Source organism: Microtus oregoni, unplaced genomic scaffold (genome assembly GCF_018167655.1).
Source record: "Microtus oregoni isolate MIOR12 unplaced genomic scaffold, Mior012 000016F_ref0000370, whole genome shotgun sequence".
NCBI lineage: Eukaryota > Metazoa > Chordata > Mammalia > Rodentia > Cricetidae > Microtus > Microtus oregoni.
Window position 1 is genome coordinate 39,237,551 of NW_024543075.1, and position 26,703 is coordinate 39,264,253.

Below are 26,703 nucleotides of genomic sequence, written 5' to 3' on the forward strand. Positions count from 1 at the left end.
CAGACAGCTTATATGTGCCTGACACTCCCATTCCAGGAGAAAACTACCTGCAGTGTGAGTGTGTGTGTGTGTGTGTGTGTGTGTGTGTGTGTGTTGGTTGTGGGAGTGTGCTTTTATGTATGTGTGAACATGATCATTTTAAAGGGTACATACAAGTGTCTCCATATCTGTGTGAAGTCTTACTGTCAAAACCGGTTATATTCAAATACCCTCCACACAATTTGTTAAGGAGAGTTTCTCATTGAACCCAGAGCTAACCAATTCTAGCTAGCTTGTTCTAGTTCTCTCTGTTGCCTTAGTGCTGGTGTTAGACATCCATTATGCCTGCCTAACATTTATGTGGATTCTGCGTGTATGAACAATGGTCGTCACAGTTGCCTGGTCAGCACATTATCCATTGACCCATCTCACCAGCATCAGCCTGATTTTTCTCATCTCTGATTCATGAAGCGTGGTTTTCCTCGTTCATTTAGCTCCTTCCTCCTAAAAGCTACTAAGATATATGAGTTTCCTGCCCCGGTTGTTCTTCTCTCAAGTGTCAATAAAATTGGATTCGTAATTTCTTTATGTAAGATTAGTTACTTATAAACTGGACTCTACTCCATGGTGACATAACACACAATATAAACAGAAATAACACAAAACTTCTCCAAGTAAGAAGGAAAACATAGATTTTTATTGTGCTGAGAGTTAATTCAGCCTTTGCCCCCAGATAAATAACCCTGTCTGTGCTGTAACTGACATTCAGCAGCCTTGCCTCCTCCAGGAAGGATCACACTCTCCCTGCATTTCTGTCTGGAGCAGACACCTGGCCTCAAGGAGACAAGTAAGTGGAAGAGTAGATGGGAAGCAGGGTGGACAGATAAATACAAAATAGAATGAATGGAATAGACAATGCAAAATGGAAACTAATGGAAAAGATAAGGAGTCATTACAATTATGGCATGCTGAAGCCACAAGCATTGTTTAGCACTGAATCTAAAGTTCATATTTCTGTTCCACTGAAAAGAGGGACAAAGTCAACCCTGAGGGACATAGACTTTACTCTCTTCAATTTCCGTATTCAAGAGTTAGTGATGGAAAATACCTTTATGTCACTCAAGGGGAAATAGAGAAACTTCTGACTGAGCAGGCTTCGTTTTCAATCATAGAGGTTCATGTTTTCTTACAAGGTTTAATTGGACCTCAGACCTTTACCTCTTGGAACCAGAAGCTATATTTTCTTTTCAGACAAACACATTTCTTTTTCACAAGTGACCATAGATAAGCTGAAGTGAAGGGGGAAGACACATGTGCCTCTCTTTAGACATTAGCATACATGCAAAAGAGATGAGTCAATAAAAGGTAGGTGAAATAACTCAAGATAGAAGAGAAGCAGTATAAAGCAAACCTGCTGTAAAATCCTAGCCATTTGGAGGAGGGGAAAGGACTGAGAACTATCCCAAAATCTTTCTCATATTTACAAAGCTTGCAAACATTAAAAAAGACATCATAAACAAGGTAGTGATAGCTCATGCCTTTAATCCCAACACTTGGGAGGCAGAGGCTAGTGGGTCTGTATGAGTTCAAGGCCAGCCTGCTCTTCAAGAGCTAGTTCAAGAATGGGTAGGGCTGTTACACAGAGAAATGCTGTCTTGAGAAAAACAAAAAGACATCATAAGAACATATTATTCATACTCTTAAAACTATTACCCCATAAACAAACTAAAAGGATGGGAGAATGAAATTCTAAACTAAAATATAACTTGGTGGTTTGTATGAGCAAATAAAACAAAAGACCAAGCTTAAAGTGGGAACCCTTCTTTGAAAGGATTATTTTAAATATTGGAAAGGGACATATACAACAGGGGGGAAAAGCATATCATTAACCAGGAAGAAAAGGATCTTTTCATTTTTAAGTATACATGTTATTGTTATTTTGAGTTTTTGCATGCTGGGCAATCATATTTGCCATATCACACGTATGAAGGTCAGGAAACATCTGTGTGGATTATTTTCTCTCCTTTGACATGTTGTGGGTCCCAGGGATTAAGTTCACATTGTGAGATCATATGCAAGAACTCACTGAACCATATCGCTGACCAGACTAGGCTCTTGCTCATGTGGGAGGACAAACATGATGAGGAAGAGGCCAATATGGGGCAGGTGGGTGCTTAAAGACTGTTCTCCCTGTGGCCAGGAAATTGACGTAGGAGAAGGAAAGGAAAAGTTAGTTATGGACTGTCTCTGGAGGAGGGTCAGACAGAGTCCAGGGGATATGAGGGAGAGAAAATTAACAAAAGCTGTCAGACTAAATATTTGGCTTTTAACAGATGAACATGAGTAAATAATTCCAACAATCCTTTATGAGACAATGAACCGGAATTTTGATGGGCTATGTCTGACCTGTCTGAAGTTAAAAATGGGGAAGAGCAGACATAGGTCTCATCTAAGCATTATACTGAAGTGTGATTCTTTATACGACATTTTATTACTTTAAATCACATAATAAGGGAGGTCATTCTATATGAATAATTCTTTGCATTAAGAACCTGACCAAGGGTTTTAATATGAACCCAGAGATCCAACGTAATGAAGATCATGGCTTATATAACAGTTAAAGAGATGTATGGTGGTAAAAATCGAGAGGAGATTTGCTCTATATTGTCATAATTGGAATAAAAAGTGGAACCAGTGGTCCCTAAATCCATCTTCAGGGTGTTGGTATGAAGGTTTTAGATTCAAATAGAAAGTCAAAAGTATGCATAGTTAAGCAATCGTAGTCCAGTAATAGTTCTGCACATCATGTGTCTAGGAATATTTCAACTACTAGAAGGAAGTCACTACTGCAAGGTGGTCCCATAAATTATTAAATTCTTCATCTGTTCTTCAATCACAGATAATGAAGTCCAGTCCTCATGAAAAGATCTCATCTAAGAGATGGATTGTTGATCCATTTAGGTTTTCCTCTCCTGGGATTTAATATCCATTTAAAAGGAAATGTTAAGGACAATAACTTACCTCTGTGCCTTCAGCCAAATAGGACCAGTCACACAATGAAGACAGAGGTGACAAATTTTCATCCTGCTTTAGTTACTGTAGACAAAAGTGAAGATCAATGTTTTTACACAAGTGCGCCACCAACTGGTGAACAGGAGCTCAAACAGATGAGCTAGCTCATGAAGGGCTTTCCAGACTGAAGCCATTAATAGACATCTTGCTTACCTCTGTCTAGATTAGCAAATATGATTAAAGCTTCCATTCGGTCTCTATTCAGATGTTTGTGTTAACTTAAGCTTTCAACATTTATGTGACATTACCAAGGAATAAGATTTCTTGTTTCTATGATAAATGTTTTGTTTGGAAAGCCTAAAGTATCTTCATTAGTGATGTTAACTTATTTGAATTCACATGACTTCCTCCACTTCTTCTCAAATATTGTGTATTGCAAGGAATACAGATAGTGATCAATTTAATAATGGTAATATATCATGATTGCATTCATTTTCTAAACAACAATTCTTGTCAAAAATCATTTATAAACCTATAAACAATCAGTAAATCTTCTAGATGAAGAGCTTGTTAGACCAAGTCTTTGAACAAGTCTTTTACTATGTTGTTCATTTTCATGTTATTGGTTTTCAAGGGTTACATATATATAGAATGATACTACTTTATTAGATATTATATATTTTCTCCAAGCCTATACATTATGTCTTAGTATCCAATTACTCTAAAAAGACACCATGATTTGACACCACTTATTGCATAAATCATTTATTTGAGACACTTACAATTTCAGAGATTTAGCACATTTTCATAATGGCAGGGAATATGCCAGCATGCAGGAAGACATAATAGCTAAGAATTCTACATCTGGATCAATAGTCAGCAGGAGGACAGGTGCAAAGGGACTTGCTTGAGCCTTTGAAATCCCAAATCCCATCCCAGTCACAGACTTTCTCTAACCAGGCCATACCTACTAATACATTCTGTTCGTGCCAAACTCTGGTGGTCAAATATTCAAATTTATGAGGCTATAGTGGACATTTTCTTTCTTTTTTTATTTTATTTTTAAAAAACAATGTTTTTATTTTACATACCAATCCAAGTTCCCTCTCCCTCCTTCCCTCCCACTCTCCCACTTTCCCCCAACTCTAATCCCCATCCATTCCTCAGAGAGGGTAAGGCTTTCCATGGGGAATCAAGAAAGCCTGCCATATCATTTGTGGCAGGGCCAAGGCCCTCCTCCCTGTATCTGGACTGAGCAAGGTATTCCTCCATAGGGAATGGGTCCTACCACATTCCACTCCCAACCTCCATTGGCCTATAGCCCTACCATAACACAAAATGCATCCAGTCAAACTTCAAAAATCCCCATAGCCTGTCACAGCTTCAACAATGTTTAAAACTACAGAGTCTCTTCTGAAATTCCAGGCAATTACTTAACTCTAAACCCATGGGAAATCAAAATAAAAAAGTGTACCACATATTTCCAACATACAATGTCCCTCAATATATACTATTATTCCAAAAGTTAGGAAAAGGAGCATAGTTAAAATCATTTCAGAAGGTTCAGTCTCAAGTACAGAATGCTGCACTCCAAGTACACTGTACTATATGAGTTCAGAGTTGGAAGCGAGGATGAAAAGAAAGATGATAAGGAATCTTATGAGACTCATAGAAATCTCTTAAATGTAATTCCATATAAAATAAAAATTAAAAAAAGCAGATCATATACTTCCAGCATATAATTGTACAGGATACACATCACCATTCCAAAAGGGAAGAAAGAGGAAAGAGACCATAGTAAGGAAATACAGGACCAAAGCAAGACCGAAAACCAGCAGGACAAACTTCATTCTATGTTTGATGTCAAGGCATTCTTCAGATTTCCTGCTCCTATCAGTTTTGTTTACTAAAACACATGTTTCTCTCTCGTGCTTTTCCACAATAAGTCTCCAGCTTTCATTGGCAGGAATCTTATGTCTCTAAACAAAATCCAGGTTTCACCTTTACAGCTTCACATAATGGCTTGGCTGGGCCTCCATTCAGATACCCCTGACACAAGCATGGCCTCATCAGTTTTCCTTAGCATGGAAGGATAGTCTGTAGGCTTTTTCTTTTATCTTTTATTCTAAAGACAGAAACACTTTGCTGAAGCTGCCGAGGTCTGCTGCTTGCCAGGGCTGGAACTTTCCCCTCGTTCAAATTCAGTTGCACCGGTTTTCTGTTTCCCATTGTTTCCTTCACTTCTTAAGCTTGTCTTTAAATCCTTTCCACAATTTTAAATTTACCTGGATGGGACCTTGTCGTGAGCACATAACTCTCTTCATTCTGTTTAGCATCTGGCTTTCCTTTAAACTTTTTATCTCTTTAAGCAATGGACCTAACACCATTATTCTTCCTGCCCTCCCTTTCTCCTCAAACCATACATGTTATAATTTTCTACATGCAGTTTGCTCTTTTTCATTATAAATCTACATAAAAGTTATTAATAGCAACCATAGGAAGAATCAGCACTATGCTCTCTTGAAATGTCCTCCACCTATATCAATAATCCCAAACTTTTCAAGTTACCCTCAGGCAAATATTTTGGACAAGGGCAAAAAGCACCCACTTTCTTGCCAAAATACCACTACAACAGTCTCTATACCACTGACTAATATTCTTTTTCTCTGAAATCCCCTGAGTCATAATCTATGTTGTTCTCACCACCACTGTCTTCTATGTTTCCACTCATATGGCTCATTAAGTACCATTTGAAGCAATCATTGCTTTCCTAATCAAAAGTTCCAGCATCCAAATTCTGCCAACAAGCATCATGATCAGGTATGTCACAGCAATATTCCACTCCTGGTACCAACTACTGTTTTAAACAGAGTTCTATTGCTGTGAAGAGATGCCATGACCTTGGAAATTCTTATAAAAGAAAACATTCAATCGGGGCTTGCTTACAGTTTTTGAGGTTTAGTGCATTATCTTTACAGCAGCAAAAATGTTGACACACAGGCAAGCATGATAGCTGAGAGTTTTACATCCAAATCCTGAAGGCAGCAAGAAGAATGAGCTATTTGGCCTACACTGAGTTTCTGAAACCTCAAAGCCCACCCTTAGTGACACACTTAGTACACAAGACCACATCTTCTTTTCCTTTCGAATAGTGCCAATTGGTGGATCTAAGCATTCAAATACATGACCCTATAGGCAGGCATTCTTACTCAAACCACCTTCCCCTCACTGGGCACCATAGGCTTGTAGCCACATCATAACCCAAAGATTAGCTTCTGGTTCTCTTTATTTTGTCTTTCAACAGATCATAAATTTCTACTTTCAGAGGAGTTGTATGGTACTAGTCAGTTTTCTGTCACTGTGACTAAATCTCTGTAAAAACAACTTAAAGGAGAAAAACTTGATGCTACTCATAGTATCTGAGAATTCCATCCATGATCAGTTCATTCCCTTATCATGGTTGTGTGAAAAGGCATATCACTACAGTACAAATGTGAGACAAAGTAAAAACAATTTCCTCATTGTAAACAAAATACATAATAGACAAAATGCAGAATACACCATTCAGAGGTATGCTTCAGTATAACCTACTTCATCTAACTAGGCAGTAGAAATCCTAATGTTTATGTTGTCACCCACTAGGAGCACCAAATGGATACAAAGTCCATATCATATCCCTTTGGAATGAATTTAATTGAATTACTGACCAATCAATATATTATTTCATTTAGTTTGTACCTAAAACATTATAATCATACCTGGAAAATCTAGGATATTTTTTGTAAGGAACAGAAAAGGCATTGACTGAATGTGTGAGCAACAGATGAAATTCTGAGTAAACGTGTGTTATTGACATAGCAAAGCATGTGAAAGACCCCAGTATTTCAGACCAACTCTGGTTTCTGCTTATGAGACTCCGAGGGAAAGGATAAATCCTTTGGTGTGAGTGTGAATGTTGGCAGTGTGAGCAGAAACTATCTACCTCAGTGACCTCTCCTGGATAACTGCAGTTTCCTGAGACTGCTATTCTACAAAGTTCTCCTACTAAGATAAATTAACCTGCCTCCTCCTTCAGATGTGTAAATTAAACACCTTGTATTTTTGGTCTGTGCTTGCTGCCTTCTAAAATGATTTTGTACCCTGTTAAACCTCTCCACTGACACAAAAATCCAAATCAGATTAAGTCAAACTGAATTAGATAAAGCACAGGTTTAATGGATACCAGCACTCCAGGGTAGTGTTCCAGTTCCCCAGTGAGGAGACAGGAAGGAAAACTGGAAACCACGTGTTTGTTCTCTGGTTTGCTGTTTAAATAGCCTGTGAAAGTGTTCTTGAGAATCTCTGAGGAAGGGTTATCTTTTGGCAGGCTTTCTTGGAGGTGGAGTGTGGACTGAGGCAACTCCCAGAGGAGGGGGCAACTTGGGATGGGACTTCAACCCAAACATTCCAGACTCTTTGGATATGGGGCACCAGCTCATGTCTGACTGCGTGTTGTGGGTATGGCATGATGTGGGGTAGGAGAGAGTTGGGAGTGGGAAAGCTCACACTTACTGGGAGGTGTGGCTGGAAAGGCATCAATTAACTGCCATCCTGAAGACCTCAGACATTGCCAGTTTCCCTGGAAGGAAGGGTAGAGGCAGAACCGGATGCGCAAGGTGAACAGGATGGCGAGTGTTGCAACTCAGGCCCCCACCACCCCTACCACACACACCAGGAAGAAATGTACCCACTGAGTTGTGAGTCTGTCAAAGCAGGAACTCATTTAATGATATCAAGCAGGGCTTATATAGGGTTGTGATGGGGTGGAGAACCCTGGGATGGGCCAAGGCAAAGCAAGAAACAAGGACCAAAAGCATGGGATAAATCCGGACTAGCTGAACATAGCGGACAATGAGGAATACTGAGAACTCAAGAACAATCGCAGTGGGTTTTTGATCCTACTGCACGTACTGGCTTTGTGGGAGCCTAGGCAGTTTGGATGCTCACCTTACGAGACCTGGATAGAGGTGGGCAGTCCTTGGGCTTCCCACAGGTCAGGGAACCCTGATTGCTCTTCGAGCAGATGAGGGAGGGGGACTTGATCGGGGGAGGGGGAGGGAAATGGGAAGCGGTTGCGGGGAGGAGGCAGAAATCCTTAATAAATAAATAAATTAAAAAAAAATATTCTGCCGTATTAGTTGAAGCTGGGCAGAAGTCGGCCTAGGTTGGGTAGCCAGAGACAGGTCTCCAAACTCAAGTTAGGCTCAGGAAGTTACACTAGGCCTCACCAAACTCAAATTATGCTTAGGAAGTCACACTGGGCCTCAGGTCCAGGCCTATGAGGCCCATCAAGACATCTGTTCCCTGAGAGATCTGAGAAGGCAGGTTGCTAGGAGAAAATATAGATTGTTATCATCTGTACAGATAAACATGAGTAGGCCCTTCATTGTGGCATCTTAAAAAACCAGAGGGTAGAGGGCCCTAACTCTAGGGCAAACCAAGAATCCTGAATAGGTGCCCGCTTGAACCTGGAGAGGTGATACCAACATGGGTGTCCCAAAACCTTGGCAGTCAAAGGGGTGATAAATATTACCTTGTGAGGTCCTGTCCATCATGATTTGAGAGATCTAGGAACTAGCTGTTTGGTGAGTACTCTGTCCCCTGAAGAGAGTGGGGCAGATTCAAGAGCATGAGGGTCTATTGTTGAGGGGGCAGGGAGAAAGCTGTCAGCGTATGAATGGAGAAGGGACCTTAGAAGGAACAATCTAGAAGGGTCTAGTCAAGTATATTGAATCATGGTCCCTTGTAATCGGTTTTAAAAAACGGCAAGATTTTCATCAGCTTGCTGTGTGATCTCTCAGAGTTTTTCAAAGTTAACAACTTTTTATGAGACCATCGTCTTGCCCTGAAGGAGGCAGCAGACCATGATGTCCCACCTCTGCCAGCCATTCTGGCCTGGTTGATAATCCCAGTACAGTTCTGTAGCTGGAACAGACAAGTCCCCGACAGGGACTGTACTGTCCACTAGGTGTGTCTGGTCTGTGTACTCTCTAGCTGCTGCCTGAACCCACTTTGCTCTTCAGGAGAGAGAGTAGAGGCCTGGATGGCATAGAGATCATGCCAGGTTAAATTGATAGCAAAACTCCTCGATATAAACAGACGGAACAGCAGAAAAGGAACCCAACTGCTTTTCTAATTGTGAGATGTCCTGAAGAGAGAAGGGAACGTGGACTCTAACAATTCCATCAGCTCCTGCTACCTCTCGGAAAGGGCAGAGAACGTCCAGAGGTTGGTGAGACCTGGTATGAGAAGAGACAAGGAAGGATTGGGACGGGTTAGGACAGTGTGTAGAAGGGGTCCAAGAGATGGGTTGTGGCATGGAAGAGTCAGGAGAGGCAGTAGGAGAAATCGGAGGGGAGCTAGCTAGATGGGTAAGGAGGAGGAAGTTGGCCTTCAACCTTCTCTTTGGCTAGGGAGGAAGTGGGAAGGAGGGGAGGAGGGGAAGAATGTGAAGAATGGTGCCATATAGGATGTGGTTGGGTAGTCAGGGTTTGAGGGAGTGCAGGAAGGGCCAGTGTCTCTGGCAGCATGGTCAAGGCAGAATATTCAGGGTCTCAATTCCCAGATAGTCAGGAATCTGGAGGTGCTGTGACCGCGGTTACCAAACCAGTGCTGTAGAACATTGGCTACTGAGGGTGGGTTGGGAATGCAGTGCCCAGAAACCAAAGACATATGAGAGCTCTGTCCACTTGTCTGTCCCCAGGCAGGCAAAATTTTCAAGATCACGGATGATGGAAAATTCTAGAGTTTACTCCATGTGGCCACTCTGTCCCATTGTCAATATCATATTGAAGTTAGATCTTAAAGCAGAGAGAGATTAACCTTTGGGGACAGATGATATTGGACAGTCCCAATTGAGAAAGAATTTGTAAAAGGCAGCCCAAAGGCATTTGAGAATCTGGCTTCAAATTGCAGGTACCCATCTCACAAGTCTATGCCAAACCCAAAGCCTAATGCAAAGTATCCACTGTGGTAGACTTTTGGGTCAAAAAAAAGAGAGAGAGAGAGGTGTGAGAAATTCCTTTAAAGGACATCTGATGAAGGTACCCCTTGGGACAAAGCAGGGCCTTGTCCTGGTCAGGTCAAGAGCCTGGCATAGCCGTGTCTTTGCAGAAAAACCAAAATCATATGAAGTCCTGGACCTCTAAAGGCAATGACTTGGAAATCAGAACTTACCCAGATGAAGCCAATCTTAGCCTGGTGGAGAGCAGGTGCAAGGGAGGGTGTTTGCTCAACAGGTGGTCCTGGGCAGGTGGTAAAATCAGCCTTTCAGTGGGACCTACAGATGAAAAGTTTTTGCACCCCAATAAACCTCTCTGCCAATGCAATAATCTAAATCAGACCAAATCAAGCTGAATTAGAAAAATCCCAAGTTTAATGGATACCAGCACTCCCAGGTGGCATTCCAGAACCCCAGCGAGAAGATTGGAAACCACATGTTTGTTCTACGGGTTGCTGTTTAAATACCATGTGGAAGTGGTCTTGGGAATCTCTGAGGAGGGGGTCATCGTTGGGCAGGCTTCTTGAATGTGGAATCTGGATTGAGGCAACTCCTAGGGAATGGGACTTCTACCCAAACATTCCAGATTCTTTGGGTATATGGATGCCAGGACATGGGGTGAAGCCTTAACTCAAACATTCAAAACTTTTTGAATATATATATGCCAGGGGCTGGGGTGAAGTGTTAACCCAAACACCTTCCAGCAGTGAAAAATAGTCTACTTGATCTTAGCCTTTCTGTCTGTGTGTCTGTGCTTTCTCCATTCCCTGATCATCCTAAATAGGTCAGTCCTTGAAGACATTCTGATCAGACTTTCCTCTCAAATAGCATGTTTAGCACCTTCCAGCACTCTGAAACCTAACAAGTAGGGATGAAGTTCTCAAGGAAGTACCGGCTTCATCTAGTCATATTCTAAGACTCAAGTATGCAGTGTCTTCAGAAATGATACTTGACAACAAATTCTAGAAAAGAAAAAAAGGGCATTGACCATAATTTGCTATGTTTTTATGTCTGTAGGTCCCCACTAGCCAACAATTCCAAGATGGGTAATACAGTATTTTCTATCATGCTTTTTATTTTTCAGCCTATGGTGTCTAATAGAATATATGCACATTTATATAATAAATAAATGTTAACACTTTTATTTTTTTAATTTTTTTAATTAATTAATTTATTTATTCAAGATTTCTGCCTCTCCCTGCCACCGCCTCCTATTTCCCTCCCCCTCCCCCGATCAAGTCCCTCTCCCTCATCAGCTCCAAGAGCCATCAGGGTTCCCTGACCTGTGGGAAGCCCAAGGACCGCCCACCTCCATCCAGGATTAGTAAGGTGAGCATCCAAACTGCCTAGGCTCCCCCAAAGCCAGTACGTGCAGTAGGATCAAAAACCCATTGCCATTGTTCTTGAGTTCTCAGTAGTCCTCATTGTCTGCTATGTTCAGCAAGTCCGGTTTTATCCCATGCTTTTTCAGACCCAGGCCAGCTGGCCTTAGTGGGTTCCTGATAGAACATCCCTATTGTCTCAGTGTGTGGGTGCACCCCTCGCGGTCCTGAGTTCCTTGCTTGTGCTCTCTCTCCTTCTGCTCCTGATTTGGACCTTGAGATTTCAGTCTGGTGCTCCAATGTGGGTCTCTGTCTCTGTCTCCTTTCATCACCTGATGAAGGTTAATATTCAGGAGGATGCGTATATGTTTGTCTTTGGATTCACCTTCTTATTTAGCTTCTCTAGGATCATATCTATTCTTTTAAGCACCTACAATAGTAGATTTCCTAATGACATTTTGAAGGGTCTTCAGTTTAGTTATCCATTCATATATTTCCTCCTCTACCCTACCCTCTCAATACCCATCATATTTTTCCCACAGATGTGTTCTGTTACTATCTTTGACCCATTAAACCATTGTGCTGTGTCTCCCTACTCTTAAAATGCTTCATAGTCTCTTAATAACTTCTTAAAATCACACATGTACATTATAGATGGTTATAAATTTCATAAAGATATTTCAAGTATATCACATAGTTTACCCATATTCAAAAGGTTTCATATTAGGAATTCAAAGCGCTCTGTGCTTTTTATATATTTATTAGAAAAGTTACTAATGTCATATACAGACAGACAGCAGTACAGCAAAGATGCTAAGTCAGTATAAGGCAGACAAGACAAAAAGATCTTCCCTTCTTATATATTTTAGAGGAAGAAGTAAGTTCTATGCCAGTGACTGATTGGCAGTCAATAGTGAATGCATACAGTCAGACTGTCTCCTGATGCAGAAATAGAAGGGAGTCTGTCTCTCAGAGTCCTGTGCCAAAATCTTATATGGTTGTGGTTAAGAGCAAAAATATAGAAAAAACAAGTTAATAGAATAGCTTTAGTAAATGGCGGGACCCTGCCTAATATATTTACTCTCTATAATATATTCCTTTGCACCTCCCATCTCTTTATCCCATTCATTCTCAACACAGTTTTTCTAAGTTTATTATTGCTAGCTATGTGCACCCATGTTTTGCCAGCATGAATGTTTGTACACAGCATGTGTGCCTGGTGGTTGTTGAGGCCAGAAGACACATGGTCCTCTAAAACTGTCATTACAGATAAATGTATACTGCTATGTGGTTACTAGGAGCCAACGGCAGGTTTTCTGCAAGACCAAGTACTCATAACCTCTGAGGATCTCTCTAGGTCATTCACACAGTCTGCTTCTGCTTTAACATCATATAAGCTATATATTTACATATAAAGGATTTTATCTATTTATGGAACATGAAAACTCTATGAAAGAAAACAAATGTCTCATTTGTCATAGCCTGGTATATTTTATTTAATATGGTAATTTCTTTCTTCATCTATTTTCCAGCAAACAATTTAATTATTTTGACAGAATGAACCATATCATATGTATATTCTATAATTTTGGTTTTGTTAATTTATTTATTCACTTTAAAACCCAGCTACAGTTTTGCCTCCTTCTTCTCTTCCAACTTCCTCCCTCCTGTCTCCTCTCTCAGTCCACTCCTCCTTCATTTCTGTTCAGGAAAGGGCAAGTCTCCCATGAATATCAATACAACATCTCATATCAAGATTCCCCATGTATTAAGGTGACCCAGTGTGAGAAGTGGGGTCCCAATGCCAGTAAAACAGTTTTATTCCATATTTTATATTATTTATTAATTTATTGTGAATGAAAAGATTTTTTATCAGTTTCTTTCTTTTTAAGTTCATTATTAGTACTTGAAAAGATCGTGATATTTATAACACGTGATACTTATATTGTATACTAATAGTGTGATGAAAGTATTTGTCAATTATAACAGTTTTATGATGCAGGCTTTAGAGTATCTAATGTATGGAATCACATCATCCTCAAATGGTGATACTTGGATTTTTTTTCCTTCCTTATTTGTTCACCTTTATTTATTTCTGATGCCTAGTTAATCTACCTAGAACCTTAAGGACTGTATGATTAAGAGGTCAGAAAATGGACTTCCTTGTCTCAATCCTGATTTTAAAGTAAGTACTATTAGTTTGTCCTCATTGATATAGTGCTGGATATATGTTTGTCAAAGGTGCCCTGTAATATGTTAAGACATGTTTCAACCTTTCAAACCTATCTTGTGTACAAGCTTTGTTATTCTATCTTGGCATTAATTCACTTTTTTGGGTTTATCACCGAATATTTTTATATTAATATCAAGGTTTATTCTGGGGTTAATCCCATTAAACCTCTCAGAGTCCAGAAAGGTTCACTATGGCAGGGAAATCCTGGAGGATTGGATCTGAGGGTAAATCAGCTCCTGTATGTTACCACTACATGTTCTTTATTCCTTTGCGTGAAGAAGCAGGGAGAAGAACAAGGGGTGTCTCCATGATGTTTCTAGTTTTTACATAGTTGGCAAATTCCATAGACAAAGACAATGATAATGTGCATATCAAGGTCACAAAAAGGGCAAGTAGAAGCTGACAAAGAAGCACTCTGGAACAGGTCACACCACCTAGGAAAGAGCAAACATCCAAGGGCAAATATCTGGCATTCCCAACCATTAGATAAAGTTGCTAAAGATCCCTGAACCTGGACTTCACCCACACCCAGACCTGATTGTCTGGTAAGGGTGGTGCATGTTGCCTTCCTGCTCAGTGCCTATCCTCTATAAAAATTTCTATATGGTCTGTTAGCAAGTAATTTTGTGAGATTGAATCTATGTAAATTTGACTGTTAGAATGAAGAGAGAATGTTATGACTTTAAGGTCTCATGGTGTGAGAAAATGGAAAGGACATTGCATTGCCCCTGCAGGAGATGTTACATTGCTCGATGTTTTAAAAACTAATCCTATTTTTAGGGAGAATCACCATGGTTTCACAATATTTAACAGAACTGACAGCAACGTATCCAAAAGACAAGTCTTCTCACAGCCTCTGCAAACATAGTCTCTCTCCCGACCTCCCCTCTCTCCCTAATCCACTCTCCCTCACTTTCTCTCCAGAAAACAGCAGGCCTCCCAGGGATTTCAGCAAGTCATGACATGAAATTGCAGCAAGATAGTTTTCTCTCTTCCTATTATGGTGGGATGAGGCAATCCAGTGAAAGAAAGGATTCTAAAAGTAGGCAACAGAGTCAGAGACAGCCCCTTGCTTCCACTGTTAGGATTCAACAGGAAAACCAAGCTATCAACTCTAGCATATGAGCAGAGGGCCTCGGTCAGTACCTTATAGGCTCTCTGCTTGGTGGTTTGGTCTCTGTGAGCAGCTATAAGCCCAGGTTGGTTGATTCTGTGGATTTTCTTGTCCCACTCAAGTTTTTAATAAATTATTGACCATTTCCTTTCTAATATTTTAATTTTTTACTCTCCTTTTCTCATTAAAATCTTCTTTCATATCCTGCATTGATATCTTTCAATTATCTGCTTCTATTTTTCAAAATTCAATCAGGATATTTATGTAATCTTTAATTCCATTGCACATTTTTATAATTATTTTTGAACTATTTATCTCAGTTTTTATCCAATCAACTCTCATTACATTAATCCAGACTGATCATTTTTAGTATGTCTATAGAATGAGAAATTTTTATTGTTGTTATTGTTGTCATCTGGAATTTTCATGATTCCTGTGTTTCTAGAAGCACTGGAATCTGCATTTCTGAAATTGTTATTTGCATTTTAGAAAATATCCATATATTTTAGTTAAAGTATTTAGAATATTCAAGCTTGACTATATTGTAGAGTTGGTGTCTTATTTCTATTCCCTGAAGTTAAACTAGCTCAAACAAGAGTTTACATATTCAAGATAAAATTATGACTGAAGCAGGACTCTGGGAGTGAAGTACTAATGACATAAACAACCAGAATTGTTCTATAGGCCAAGTTTTAAAAAAACAGATTTTAAAACTCACCCTTCAATTCCAGTAACTTCTGGAGAATATAGAAACAAGATAGCATTCACTGTATATTCCATATTTAATGAAGGAACTTGTGAAATTGTGGCTCCTATAAAAGGAAAAGATTCTCATTATACTCCAAAACAGTTATTCTAGCTGAAGAGATGAGGAAAACATAGATGCCACGTGAAGTAGGAGGGAGATATGAAACCACAGAGACAGCATCGAATTAACTCAAAGAAATCCTTATGGAATAGTCCACAGACTGAGCCTCCCTTTTTGACGTCTGGTGGAATAATGGTCATGTACAACAATCTATACTAAATTAAATTGTATTTGGGGATGAAATTAACAGAAATCATGTATGTGTTTAGTACTGGAGCAACACTGGGGAAAACAGAAGAAAGAAAATTAGCAGAAAGTAGAACAATGAAATTAAAGAGTAGAGATAACACATGAGTCATGGGAGAAAGGAAAATATGAATAACATATGTTATTGAAATATACAATCTCGTCTCAGCTGTTGTTCTGAGATATTGCCTGGAGACTGTGTGTGTGTGTGTGTGTGTGTGTGTGTGTGTGTGTGTGAACACGGTAAAGTAGCAGCCATAACATACTAGGTACAACAGTGTATATGGACCCACATATAAATACATGGATAATGATGTTCAAGTAATAGGGAAATTGCATGTCTGTGGTGGCTTGAATGAGAATGGGTCCAATAAATCTATACATTATACTATTTGGTCTCTAGTTAGTAGAATATTTTAGGAAGGATTAGGAGGTGTGGCCTTATTGGAAAAAGTGTGTTACTCAGGCCAGGTTTTGGGATGTCAAATGACTCCCTCCATTCTCAGTGTCTAACTATCTATCTGTCTGCCGCCCGTCCATCTGTCTGTCCATCTATATATCTATCTATCTATCCACCTATCTATCTATATACCTATATATATCTATATCTCTGTTTTTGTCTTGTAATTATGTCTCAAGAGGTGAGATATCAGTGACTGTTCCTACTTCCTTCAATGTTCTCTATCATAGTGGTCATGGAATGTATTCTAACCCTCTTAAATCACACAAGCCAAATTAAATGCTTTCTTGGACAAGTTTCCTTGGTCACAGGGTTTATCACAGGAATATAAAAGTTACTAAAACAGAAGTTAGTTCCAAAGGTGGTATATTACTATGAAAAGTTTGAGTGTGCTTTAATATGGAGGGAGGTAGTAGGATTTGGTACTTTGCAATAGGAAAGTTGTTAGCCACTGTAAGTGCGGAATAACAGGAAATCCTGCTAGGAATGTGGAAGATAATAGTCTTGAGAAAAATGCGAACTATGGATCTCCAAGTCAAGAAGTTTCAAAAAGGAGAACATTAGTAAGTGGGCTAGAGACAATTCTTATAATGTACTAGAGAAGAGTGTAGCTACAGTCTGCCCTTGTCCTAAGAATCTTCCTGAAACCAAAGTGAAACGTATTGAGGCAATTTCATCAGCAGGTAAAAGTTCAAGAGTACCTGATATTGGTGTTGCTGTGTTGTTATTAATGATCATTCTTATGCTGGTCTACAATGAAAAAAAAAAACAAGAAGGTAAAAAGCAATACAAGATGTACAATTTGAAGTGAAAATGAACACATGAGAATTTAATGTTATAGCCTTGGCTTGTGTTGACAGAGGTGGAAAATGTAAAGAAATGCCTGATCCAAATGGAACAAAAATGGGTGACCAGAAGGCAGGACAAAAAATTAAAAATCCAAATTGGGGAGGGGGACTAAGGAAATTTCCTTCTCACAAAGAACAACAACAAATCAAAGCCTCTACCAATGTGAATTAAGAATGCAAGAATTCACCCCAAGTTGGAAATCAAACTTGGAAATGTTGTCCACCAGGTTGGGGCTTTAGAATCATGAAGGATATAGGAACAAATGGGCTGTAGAACAATTCTGCAAGGACTGGAGAGCCTTGTAGGCATGTAGCAAGAAAATCTTAGCAACATGGAGATTCTGAAAGGGCACTGTGTATAACTGTAAAAGTGGTGCTTAAGTTGAGTAAAAGACCTCTAGATGTTGGAGATGCAAGATGTGTGGAATATTTGACAAGGAGAGCCAGAGATTAACAGTAGTGCTGAGACAGAGATGTGTGTTGTCACCAGCAAAGCTAGAAGAATGAAGCTATCTAACATCTACCATTTGACATGGAGCTATGGAATTTGCAGTGTGTGCTGTTGTATTTTGGTCTTACATTGGTCCAGTATTCTCCCACTCTGCTGCCTGTCCTCCTCTATGGAATGGTATTTCTATTCTTTGCCCTTAGAAGTTGGAAGCATGTAATTTGCTTTGTGATTTTACAGAGTTACAATTCAGAAATTGTCTTCAGTCCCAGAAGAATCTTTTGAACTTGTATTTTTAAACAGTGCTGGGAATTAAAGATGATGAGACCATTTGAAATTATATTAAATATTTTACATTATATATTTATGGGACTGGAAGTATAAAACAGTGGTTTAAATGAAAATGATACCCATAGGCTCATATTTGAATGTTTGTGCCACAGTGGTGGAAATTCTTGAGAAGAATTGGCTATTTTGGACTTGTTAGAGAAGGTTTGTCACTAGGTATGAGCTTGGAGGTTTCAAAACATCCCAACCGTTTCCATTCCCTATCCCTCTCTCTTTATTGTGGTTTTGTTTTAAGACAAGAGCTCTCATCAACTGTTCGAGAACCATGCCTTCCTGACTACTATCATCCTCCAGGCCATGATGGTGACAAACTCTAACCATGTGACATCACAAGACCCAAATTAAACATTTTTAGTAAGTTGCCTTGATTATGGTATTTTATCACATCAATAGAAATATTCTAACACAATATCCTAGGGCAAGAGAAGATGTTAGAAGCAAGTGACCAAGCATAAAACAGAAATTCATTTATAATGTTTAGAGACCAACACAATATTACATAATTTGATTTGTATTTAGGAAAATATAAATTGAAATAGTCCACACAGTTTTTATAGAAACAAATACAGAAATGTTAATTAGGATAAGGAAATTACTTTTTTGTCAAATAAAATGTTGGTTGTCATCTAATAATGTTATCAAATTTAACCATCAGTGGTTTTGGCTACAGTCAATGTAGAAGGAAATAAATACTTGAAGCCGATCTATTAGATTGAACCTCTTAATAGCAGCTAGAAATATAAATTATTTACAGTAAACAGAAAATGACAGGACAAAAGTTTTAAATAAACATAAATTAGGCAATTAGAAGAAAGCATGAGAAGCATTCAACACCAGCCTCCTAAAAACACTTAAATTTGGGTCATATGAATCAGATGTCTTACATTTGTACATAGACTAAATAGGTATCTATTCTTCACAGAGCCATGGCAACAACAAAGCGTGTTCAGTCAAGAAGCAGAAGGCAGCTAGATCTCCAGGAGATGTTGACAGAAGTGGGGTTGTCTGTTGACTCCTGGTTGCATAAGCTTCGGGAAGACCTGGGTGTGACCTGTGCCATGGACTTACTATATTTAGAAGAAAAAGACCTCCAGAAGCTGAAGTCTCAGACACAGCACACATGGGAAGAAAAGGCTCTGGAGAAGCTGCTTGACCTCTCACAGCTAAACAGTGTTGCAGAGTTCCAGGAGACTTCAGGGGAGATGATAGAGAGCAGACAGCAGCAGGCAGGACAGGCACTGCAGGAACTGAGGGCCTTACAGTCAGAAGGGAAGCACAGAGAAGACGAAGAAGTTAAGAAAAAGGAAGCAGAGCTGAGACAAGCAATGGAGATTCCTGAAGAGTGCTGGCCAAGGCCGGAAGTACCCCTAAAAGATGTCACTAAAGCAATGGAAAGACATCTCAACCATATGGAGCAAAAACTTTCCTACAGTGGAAACCTCCCAGATAGGGATCTAGTAAAATGGGCATCTGGAGGGCTGGCTCTGCAGGGAATTTATAAGACAAGCAAGGGAAAGGACCAATTAGCAAAGAGAGAAGAGCTACTAAGGGTCCCCAAAGAATTCTTTCTCTTTGGACCTGAACAAGGAAAAATGATGGACACAAAAGAATTCATGTCTTCTCAAGCAGAATCTCTGTTCACCAAAACAGTGAAGCTGGGATTTAGAACAATGATATCAGGCAAGGGTGAACACTTGGGATTTAGTCAAGAATGTGGTAAAGATCAAAGGAAACAATCTGAATCTGAGGACACACAGCAATCAAATTCAGAGCACTCTTATTTCTCTTCAGTTAAGTACAGGTACATGCCACTAGCCTCCTTCCACTTTCGAAGTGATCAGCTCCAGCTCTCTGAGGCTGCGCTCAAGGAACTGAAAATTATTGAGGAACAACTGGAACATACTGATGGACCAGACAGATTCCTACTACTGAGAAACAGTACTGAAAACTTTTTCAACAGATTTGGCTCTCATGCTAATCAAGGTCCTTTGCATCTTGGGGGAATTTACTGCTGGAAGGCCATTTCAGAGGGTTTCCAAAGTGATCAGCTAGATTTTGTGAAGCAGTGGACAGCAGAGGCTTTAGATTGTTACATAACAGAGAACTCCAGTGGCTTTGAAGGTCAATTTGAGGCAAGCATGAAAATGTCAGATTCACATAATGTAAGATCATGCCAGAATACACCTAATCACCAGCTCCAAATAAACGTCCAATTATCTGTGTCCAAGATAGGTGGACCATCAGAAGCAAATGAAATTTTCCAGTGGACAGCTGGTCTACTTGCCAACAACAAAACATGGTCTGTTATTGATAAGGGAATTAGGCTGGTGCCTGTTTGGAGCATCATTCTCAGGAGTCACAAAAGTGATTTTAAGGACCCTTTTCAGGTGGCTGAATGCCTAAAAGAAAACTATGCTGTGCTGTCTGGCCTTCCTACTCAGATTCTGGATGAAGAATTCTTCAGTATAATCCAAGAAACTAGACTTTTACAAAAGAATATTAAATTCCATGCAGGTTATGAAGGTGATGAGAAACTTAGGAAAGTGATAGATGGTTGTGTGTACAAATTGACAGACTTTCTGAAGGCCCCATCTAGCATGGAGTGGATACACCAGTTAGAATCAGAGGGAGAACAAGAAAAAATCACCTCGTTTTCTGAATTTCTTCAGACATTAAAGGAAATACAAAAAAACCTAGAAGGGAGTATGAAAAAGAAATCTCCACAAACAGTGGAAGAAGCTCAAAGAAAAGCCACATGTAAAGTCACCACAGCGTTTGGTACCTTCTTGAACTACCTTAGAGAAGCAGAGCAGCCTGACCTACAGTTGCTACTAATCTCTATTGCAGCTGGGTCAGGCAATGTGCTGGAAAGACATATTTTCCAGGCTTTCCTGGGATGTGCTGAGTTAAACTTCCTCCTGGATGAAATACAAACTGCCCTACACGTGTATCAGGAGCTCAAAACTACCTACCCAAATGGGGCACAGGCATTCCTAGTACTCAAAACTCTGACAAGCACAGTTGGAAACACAGCCATTTCTCTAGAAGAGAAAACAGAATGCTTAGCATTAATAAGGCAGCATATAGAACAGCTGTTGTCTCCAAAATTTCCAAATGTGCTCACAAAATCTGGAACAGATACTGATTCCAAGAATCGGGAGACTGACATGAGATTACACACTGATGAGAACTGTAAACACGACATCTCTCCTTTGAGGATGGATGAAGTGAAAGAACAATTGCAGTGGCTCAACCATGAAAACAAAGAGACTTTTAACAAGCAACATGATGAAAACAGCACAGAGGAAATGATAGAAAAAGGACCTTTCTTAGGCTTACTACAACGTTTAGGCCTAGAACATCACTACCCAAAAATGATGAGCAAAGCTGACTTCCATCTGATCTGCAAGACTTCTGTACACAACTCCCAACCAGCATCTGAACAGGAACTTCCCTTCTATTTCCTACAAAAGCTACTGATGCTAGACTGTGGGTTCAGACATCTGATTCTCAAAAAGGCTGAAAATGATGAACCTGAAAATTTAGTAGGCCCCTGTTATGAGGAAATTGATACTTTTGATCCATTCGAAGACTTGTCTGATGACAGAGATGAACCTATTGATCCTCAAGACACAGAGTCCCAGCCACGCATTCACCCAATGGACATCCAGATGGCCATTTTTCACTGTGCAGATGATCTGGCCAGGCAATACATTTTGTCCAAACTTTCCATTTGTCAGTTTGCACTCCCCCTTGTGGTGCCAAATCCCAGCACTTCTCAGATAGAATTCTCTCTCTGGTCTCTCAGACAAATCAGGAGAAGTTGGCAAGAGTCAAGTAAATCACCACAGGACAAGAGCTACAGTCACAGGAATCAGCACATGTGCCGTGTCTCTACCCCCATCGTGTCCTTCATTAGAGTTGGAAATGGCTTCTCTGCTTCCAAATCTCAGACCATGAACTCTTTTCTCCATAAACGTAAATATGATGTGTTTTTTCACAGACACTGCAGAGGAAGTAGCAAATATTGTCTCCTGATGGAAGGAGTGGTGGAGATCTCCTGGTTCTGTCCTGGGGGTCAAGGTGAGGACACATTTGATAAGTGTGTGGCCTTTACCAATCTTCATGGAGATGCCAAGGACCATAGGCAACAACTCAGGTTCCTGAAGGATATCTCGTCTGTCATTGTGGTCCTCATGTCATCTTCTGATGGCAATAAAGAAAACCAGGATATTGTCAGACACTTGAGTCAGTCTTCAATACCTCTATTGTGTTTGTTGGATGATAAAAAAAATGTCTCAGTCAATAATTCTGGTAGAAGAGTAAGAATTGGCATCAGGGATAGAAATGAGGCAGAATTAACAGAAGAACTCACAAATGCCATAAAACATTTATTAAAATATTCTAATACTTCTTTGAGCTTAGAAGATTGTTCACAGATGGCTCGAAAACAAGGATTCCTGGTTGATGAAGACCAGAAAGACTGCAAGAAAGCTAAAGAAAAGGCTGAGATTATAATGACCCTACTAGCAAAACAGACATTATCAAAGATAAAAGAAAACTTACTACCACTTCAGGGAAAACTCTGGCACATTTGGTGTAAGAAGGACAAAGAACTCTATCATCTGACAGAAAAAGGAAATCGGAGTATTGAACAACATAAAAGTGATATTGAGGGAGAGAAACAAAAAATCCGCATTCAACAATTAGAAAAGGCCTTTCCTCTCAGTGATGTAATGTGCTCTTTCCTTAAAACTCTTCAAGAAAATGCAGAAACTCCTTCTAAAGAGTACATCTTGACCTGGTTGAGTCTGCTTTTATATAACTTAACTAAAGAACATTTAGAAAAATTACAGGAGAAACAAAGGTCTTTGTGGTCATTGGAACAAACAGAAGGACATAGAAAGCATGAAAGTAACTTCTTGATTGACCAGCAGAATCAGATAGAAGCCATCACCACAGAGATATATGACTGTACATTTGGCATTGAGCACCTACTCCGAGAAGTTGCCCAGATCTATGAAGCTCTAGAAGACACTTCCTCCCTTAGAGATTGCCTTTCTCTCTGCCTCCCCCAGATTGCTGCAGACCTGATGGTAGCTGGTCTTCCCATTGAGCTGATGGATGGGGATGCTTCATATGTGCCTCTAAAATGGGTGGCAGCTGTTTTTGACAAGCTCTCAGAGACGCTTGGAGACAAAAGGTTGTTTGTTCTCTCTATCCTTGGACTGCAGAGCTCAGGGAAGTCCACCCTACTAAATGCACTTTTTGGGCTGCAGTTCACAGCCAGTGCAGGCAGGTGCACCAAGGGGGCCTACATGCAGCTCCTGAAGGTGGAAGAGACATTCACAGATGAACTTGGCATTGATTTTGTGCTCGTTGTAGACACAGAAGGACTTCGGGCTCCAGAACTCAAAAACAAATCCCAGAACTGGGACAATGAGATGGCAACATTCGTTACTGGTCTTGGAAACTTGACTTTGATCAATATATTTGGGGAGAATCCAGCAGAGATGCAGGATGTCCTACAAATAGTTGTCCAGGCTTTTCTCAGAATGAAACAAGTGAAAATCTCCCCAAGTTGCATTTTTGTCCATCAGAATGTGGGAGAAATTACAGCTAAAGACCAAACTGTGGAAGGACGAAGGAGACTGGAACAGAGACTGGATGAAATGACAGCATTAGCTGCTGAGGTGGAAGAGTGCTCAGACATAACCCGCTTCAGTGATGTAATAAAATTTAATGTTAAGAATCATGTCTACTACTTTGCTCACCTCTGGGATGGCAACCCCCCAATGGCCTCTCCCAATCCTTATTATAGCTACAATGTCCAGGAATTGAAGAGTGTGATTCTTCAGACTGCCCAGCAGGAAGCCAGGAGAAGTATCATGAAAATCTCAGATGTAAAATTTCGAGTTCAAGATTTGTGGAAAGCCCTTGTCAGTGAGAATTTCATTTTCAATTTCAGAAACACTAAGGAAGTCATAGCCATGAGCAAACTGGAAACTATATATAATCACTGGACCTGGGAGTTGAGGAGCCATGTGCTGGAATTACAAAACCAGTTGAACAATCAGATTCAGAATTCAAAAATAAAGACAATCACAACCAATACACTAGAGGGTCCACTTCACAGAAAATATGAAACCATCAAGAAAGAATTTGACAAGTATTTTGAAGAAGACCCAGATAGTGAAACATTGGTCCAATGGAAAGCTTATTTTGAACAGAAGCTGCAAATGCTTAACGAATTACTTATTTCAGACACCAGAAAGAAAGGCAATGAGCTTCTCAGTCTTAAACAAAGTCAAGAAAGACTAGATAACCAAGTGTCACAATATGAAAATGAACTGTTAGAGAGGAGCCGAGAGTTGGCTTTAAGTGTGAAGGGTAAAGAATTCAGTGAGGAAGAGTTACATGAGAAATTCAATCAACTTTGGACAAATTGGATCTCCAATGTGACTCCAAGTGTTCCTATTGTGACAGATCCTAACATTGATTTGGATTCTGAAAATATCCTTTTGGAGCATTTCAAGAAAGAGAAAAATATTATAGAAAAACTAAAAAGGGACTCTGGAGATATGTTTGAAATCAACTATGACAAACATATCCAAATGAAAAAACAACATGGTTCAATCCCCACGAATTTAGAAACGTTTCATAAAGAATCCATTAAAAATGTTACTAATAATATTGATTTAAGAGTTGATGAAACAATTAAAAACATTTGCAAGCAACAGTGTGGTTACAGTCAGAATGATTTTCATGAAATCTTGAGGATTATAGAAAATGAAATGAAATCTGTGCCCCCTGAGGAAGAATACACGTTTACCAGAGACTATGCAATCGACTTATCCTTGTGCTTATTCCAGAAAGCATCAAAGATTTTCAAGGAAATGCATGAGGCATTCAAGATTGCAAATGATCCTGTGAACTATATGAAGAGAAAGAAAGATGATTTCTTCACGAGTTTTAAGATGCGCTGCCAAGGTACAGCCTCCATCACATCCTTTGTTGACTTTCTTTGGCGTAAGCTCACTCTTGCTGTTTCTTCTACCATATGGGGGGAAATGGGTCGTAAAGTAAGTAGGGACATGAATTCCACCTGCCCTGCATTCAATGGAAACAGGTCTAACCTGGAGAAGCACATTCTCATTTCTCTGGCAGAAGAAGAAAATTTTGAGAAGTATTGGGATTACATTCATCATCCAGAACAATTTTTTAGGGACTACATTAGAGACCACATTATAAGGTACTGTTCAGAAAAAGAAAGTGAAAAATTAAAGACTTTTTTAAAAACAAGTTTAGAAGACATCAAAAATGCCATCCTCTCTGCTGTTCAAAATGCCACAGAAGTAACTAAAAATGAAAGCAGCACTGCTTCTCGCTGGTTGGATTTGTTCTGTGATCACCTAGGGAGCAACCTGATCTTTCCAAGGAGAGACCTGATAAGCATAGAGCACCTGGAAATAAATGATACTGAGTTTCTCAAAGAATCCATGAGTGCAGCTTTGGATCCTGCACTGAGGAAAGTCGAAGAGGACTGCTCAAGTAAGCCCACAGATGAAATGATTCCTGACATTGAGAAAATTCTCTCTGCCCAGCTCTGTGGCTGCTGGAAGCAGTGTCCTTTCTGTAAAGCAGTTTGTACCAACACCATTCCCGAACATGAAGGAGATCACAGTGTGTCACTCCACCGTCCTCAGGCTGTACGTGGAGCTAAATGGAAAAAAACAGAGGACTTTGTCATTGAATTCTGTACTAGTTTAGTAGCAAGTGATTATCCTTTTTTTGTAAATGACTTGCAATATTCATACAAAAGATATCGAGAAGCAGGAGATAACTATGCCAGGTGGAGCATCACTCCAGACTCATCTCCCCAGCCATACTGGAAATGGTTTGTCTGCCACTTTAAAACAGAGCTAGAAAACAAATACGGCAAAAAGTTCCTTGAAAAAGGAACAATACCAGATTCATGGTTCAAAATCACAAAGCAAGAAGTACTCGATGACTTAAAAAGTCACAATTAGAATACTAGTAGTTCCACAGAAATTTCAAATTAATCAAGGGACCCTAATATCGATTTAGGACCTACATTCAATATTCTACCTTATAAATGAAAAAAGTAACCATTAACAAGTTACTATTTCCATATTAGATGATTTTCTACTAAGATTTTTGTACTGTGGTTATTATTCCTGCTTGAAATATAATGTATTATATATATGAATATATGAATAGACCAATATCCTATCAATAGTTTATTTCATAGTTTATATTCTGAATGTTTCTTTAAACATATAGTGTACTCATGGGAAGTTATTTTATTAGACAAATATTCTAGCCTTTCAGGCTGCCACCGATCTTTAGATACACTGATGGGAAATGCAGTCAAGATACTTGTCTGAGGAAAAGCCTTTAAGTCGATTTTTCCCTCTCTCAAATAATAAGAAAACCTTTTTGACTTCAGTGTAACAATCTTCCTTGAGATACGAGGATCCCAAAGCAGAGTAAATTAAGAAGCTTCTGTTCTGCAAAGTAGTTAAGCAGGTTTGATCAGGACAAACCCATGATGTCAATCATCATTACCAATCCAATAAAGGAAAGAATAAACAAGAACTATTTTTCTGAACATGGTTTTACTCTTTTCATACTTTCTGTCTTGGTATTTTTCTGTTCATTTTACAAAAAGAAAGAACAAATCGAAAATATTGGTATTTAAAAACAGCGTTGCCCAATTACAAACCCCAAAACCTACAACAGTTTCCTGCCTGCAAGATAAACTTGTTCAATACTGGCACAAATATTGTGGGATTTACTGAACACTTTCTGATTTGATTTATGGC

At 39.5% G+C, this 26,703-nt stretch overlaps 1 protein-coding gene across 2 annotated transcripts; it reads left to right on the forward strand.

Annotated features, from left to right (window-relative positions):
* The first annotated feature begins 761 nt into the window (after positions 1-761).
* Positions 762-26,489, forward strand: LOC121458126 (interferon-induced very large GTPase 1-like). Of its 2 annotated transcripts, none has more exons than XM_041667257.1 (2): positions 762-826; positions 18,780-26,489. In XM_041667257.1, exon 2 carries the CDS (start codon positions 18,784-18,786, stop codon positions 25,885-25,887), a length of 7,104 nt encoding a protein of 2,367 aa, XP_041523191.1. In that variant the 5' UTR covers positions 762-826; positions 18,780-18,783; the 3' UTR covers positions 25,888-26,489. The 2 variants fall into 2 exon arrangements, with proteins under 2 accessions (XP_041523191.1, XP_041523190.1); XM_041667256.1 differs by lacking the exon at positions 762-826 and adding an exon at positions 13,491-13,537.
* The last annotated feature ends 214 nt before the right edge of the window (positions 26,490-26,703 follow it).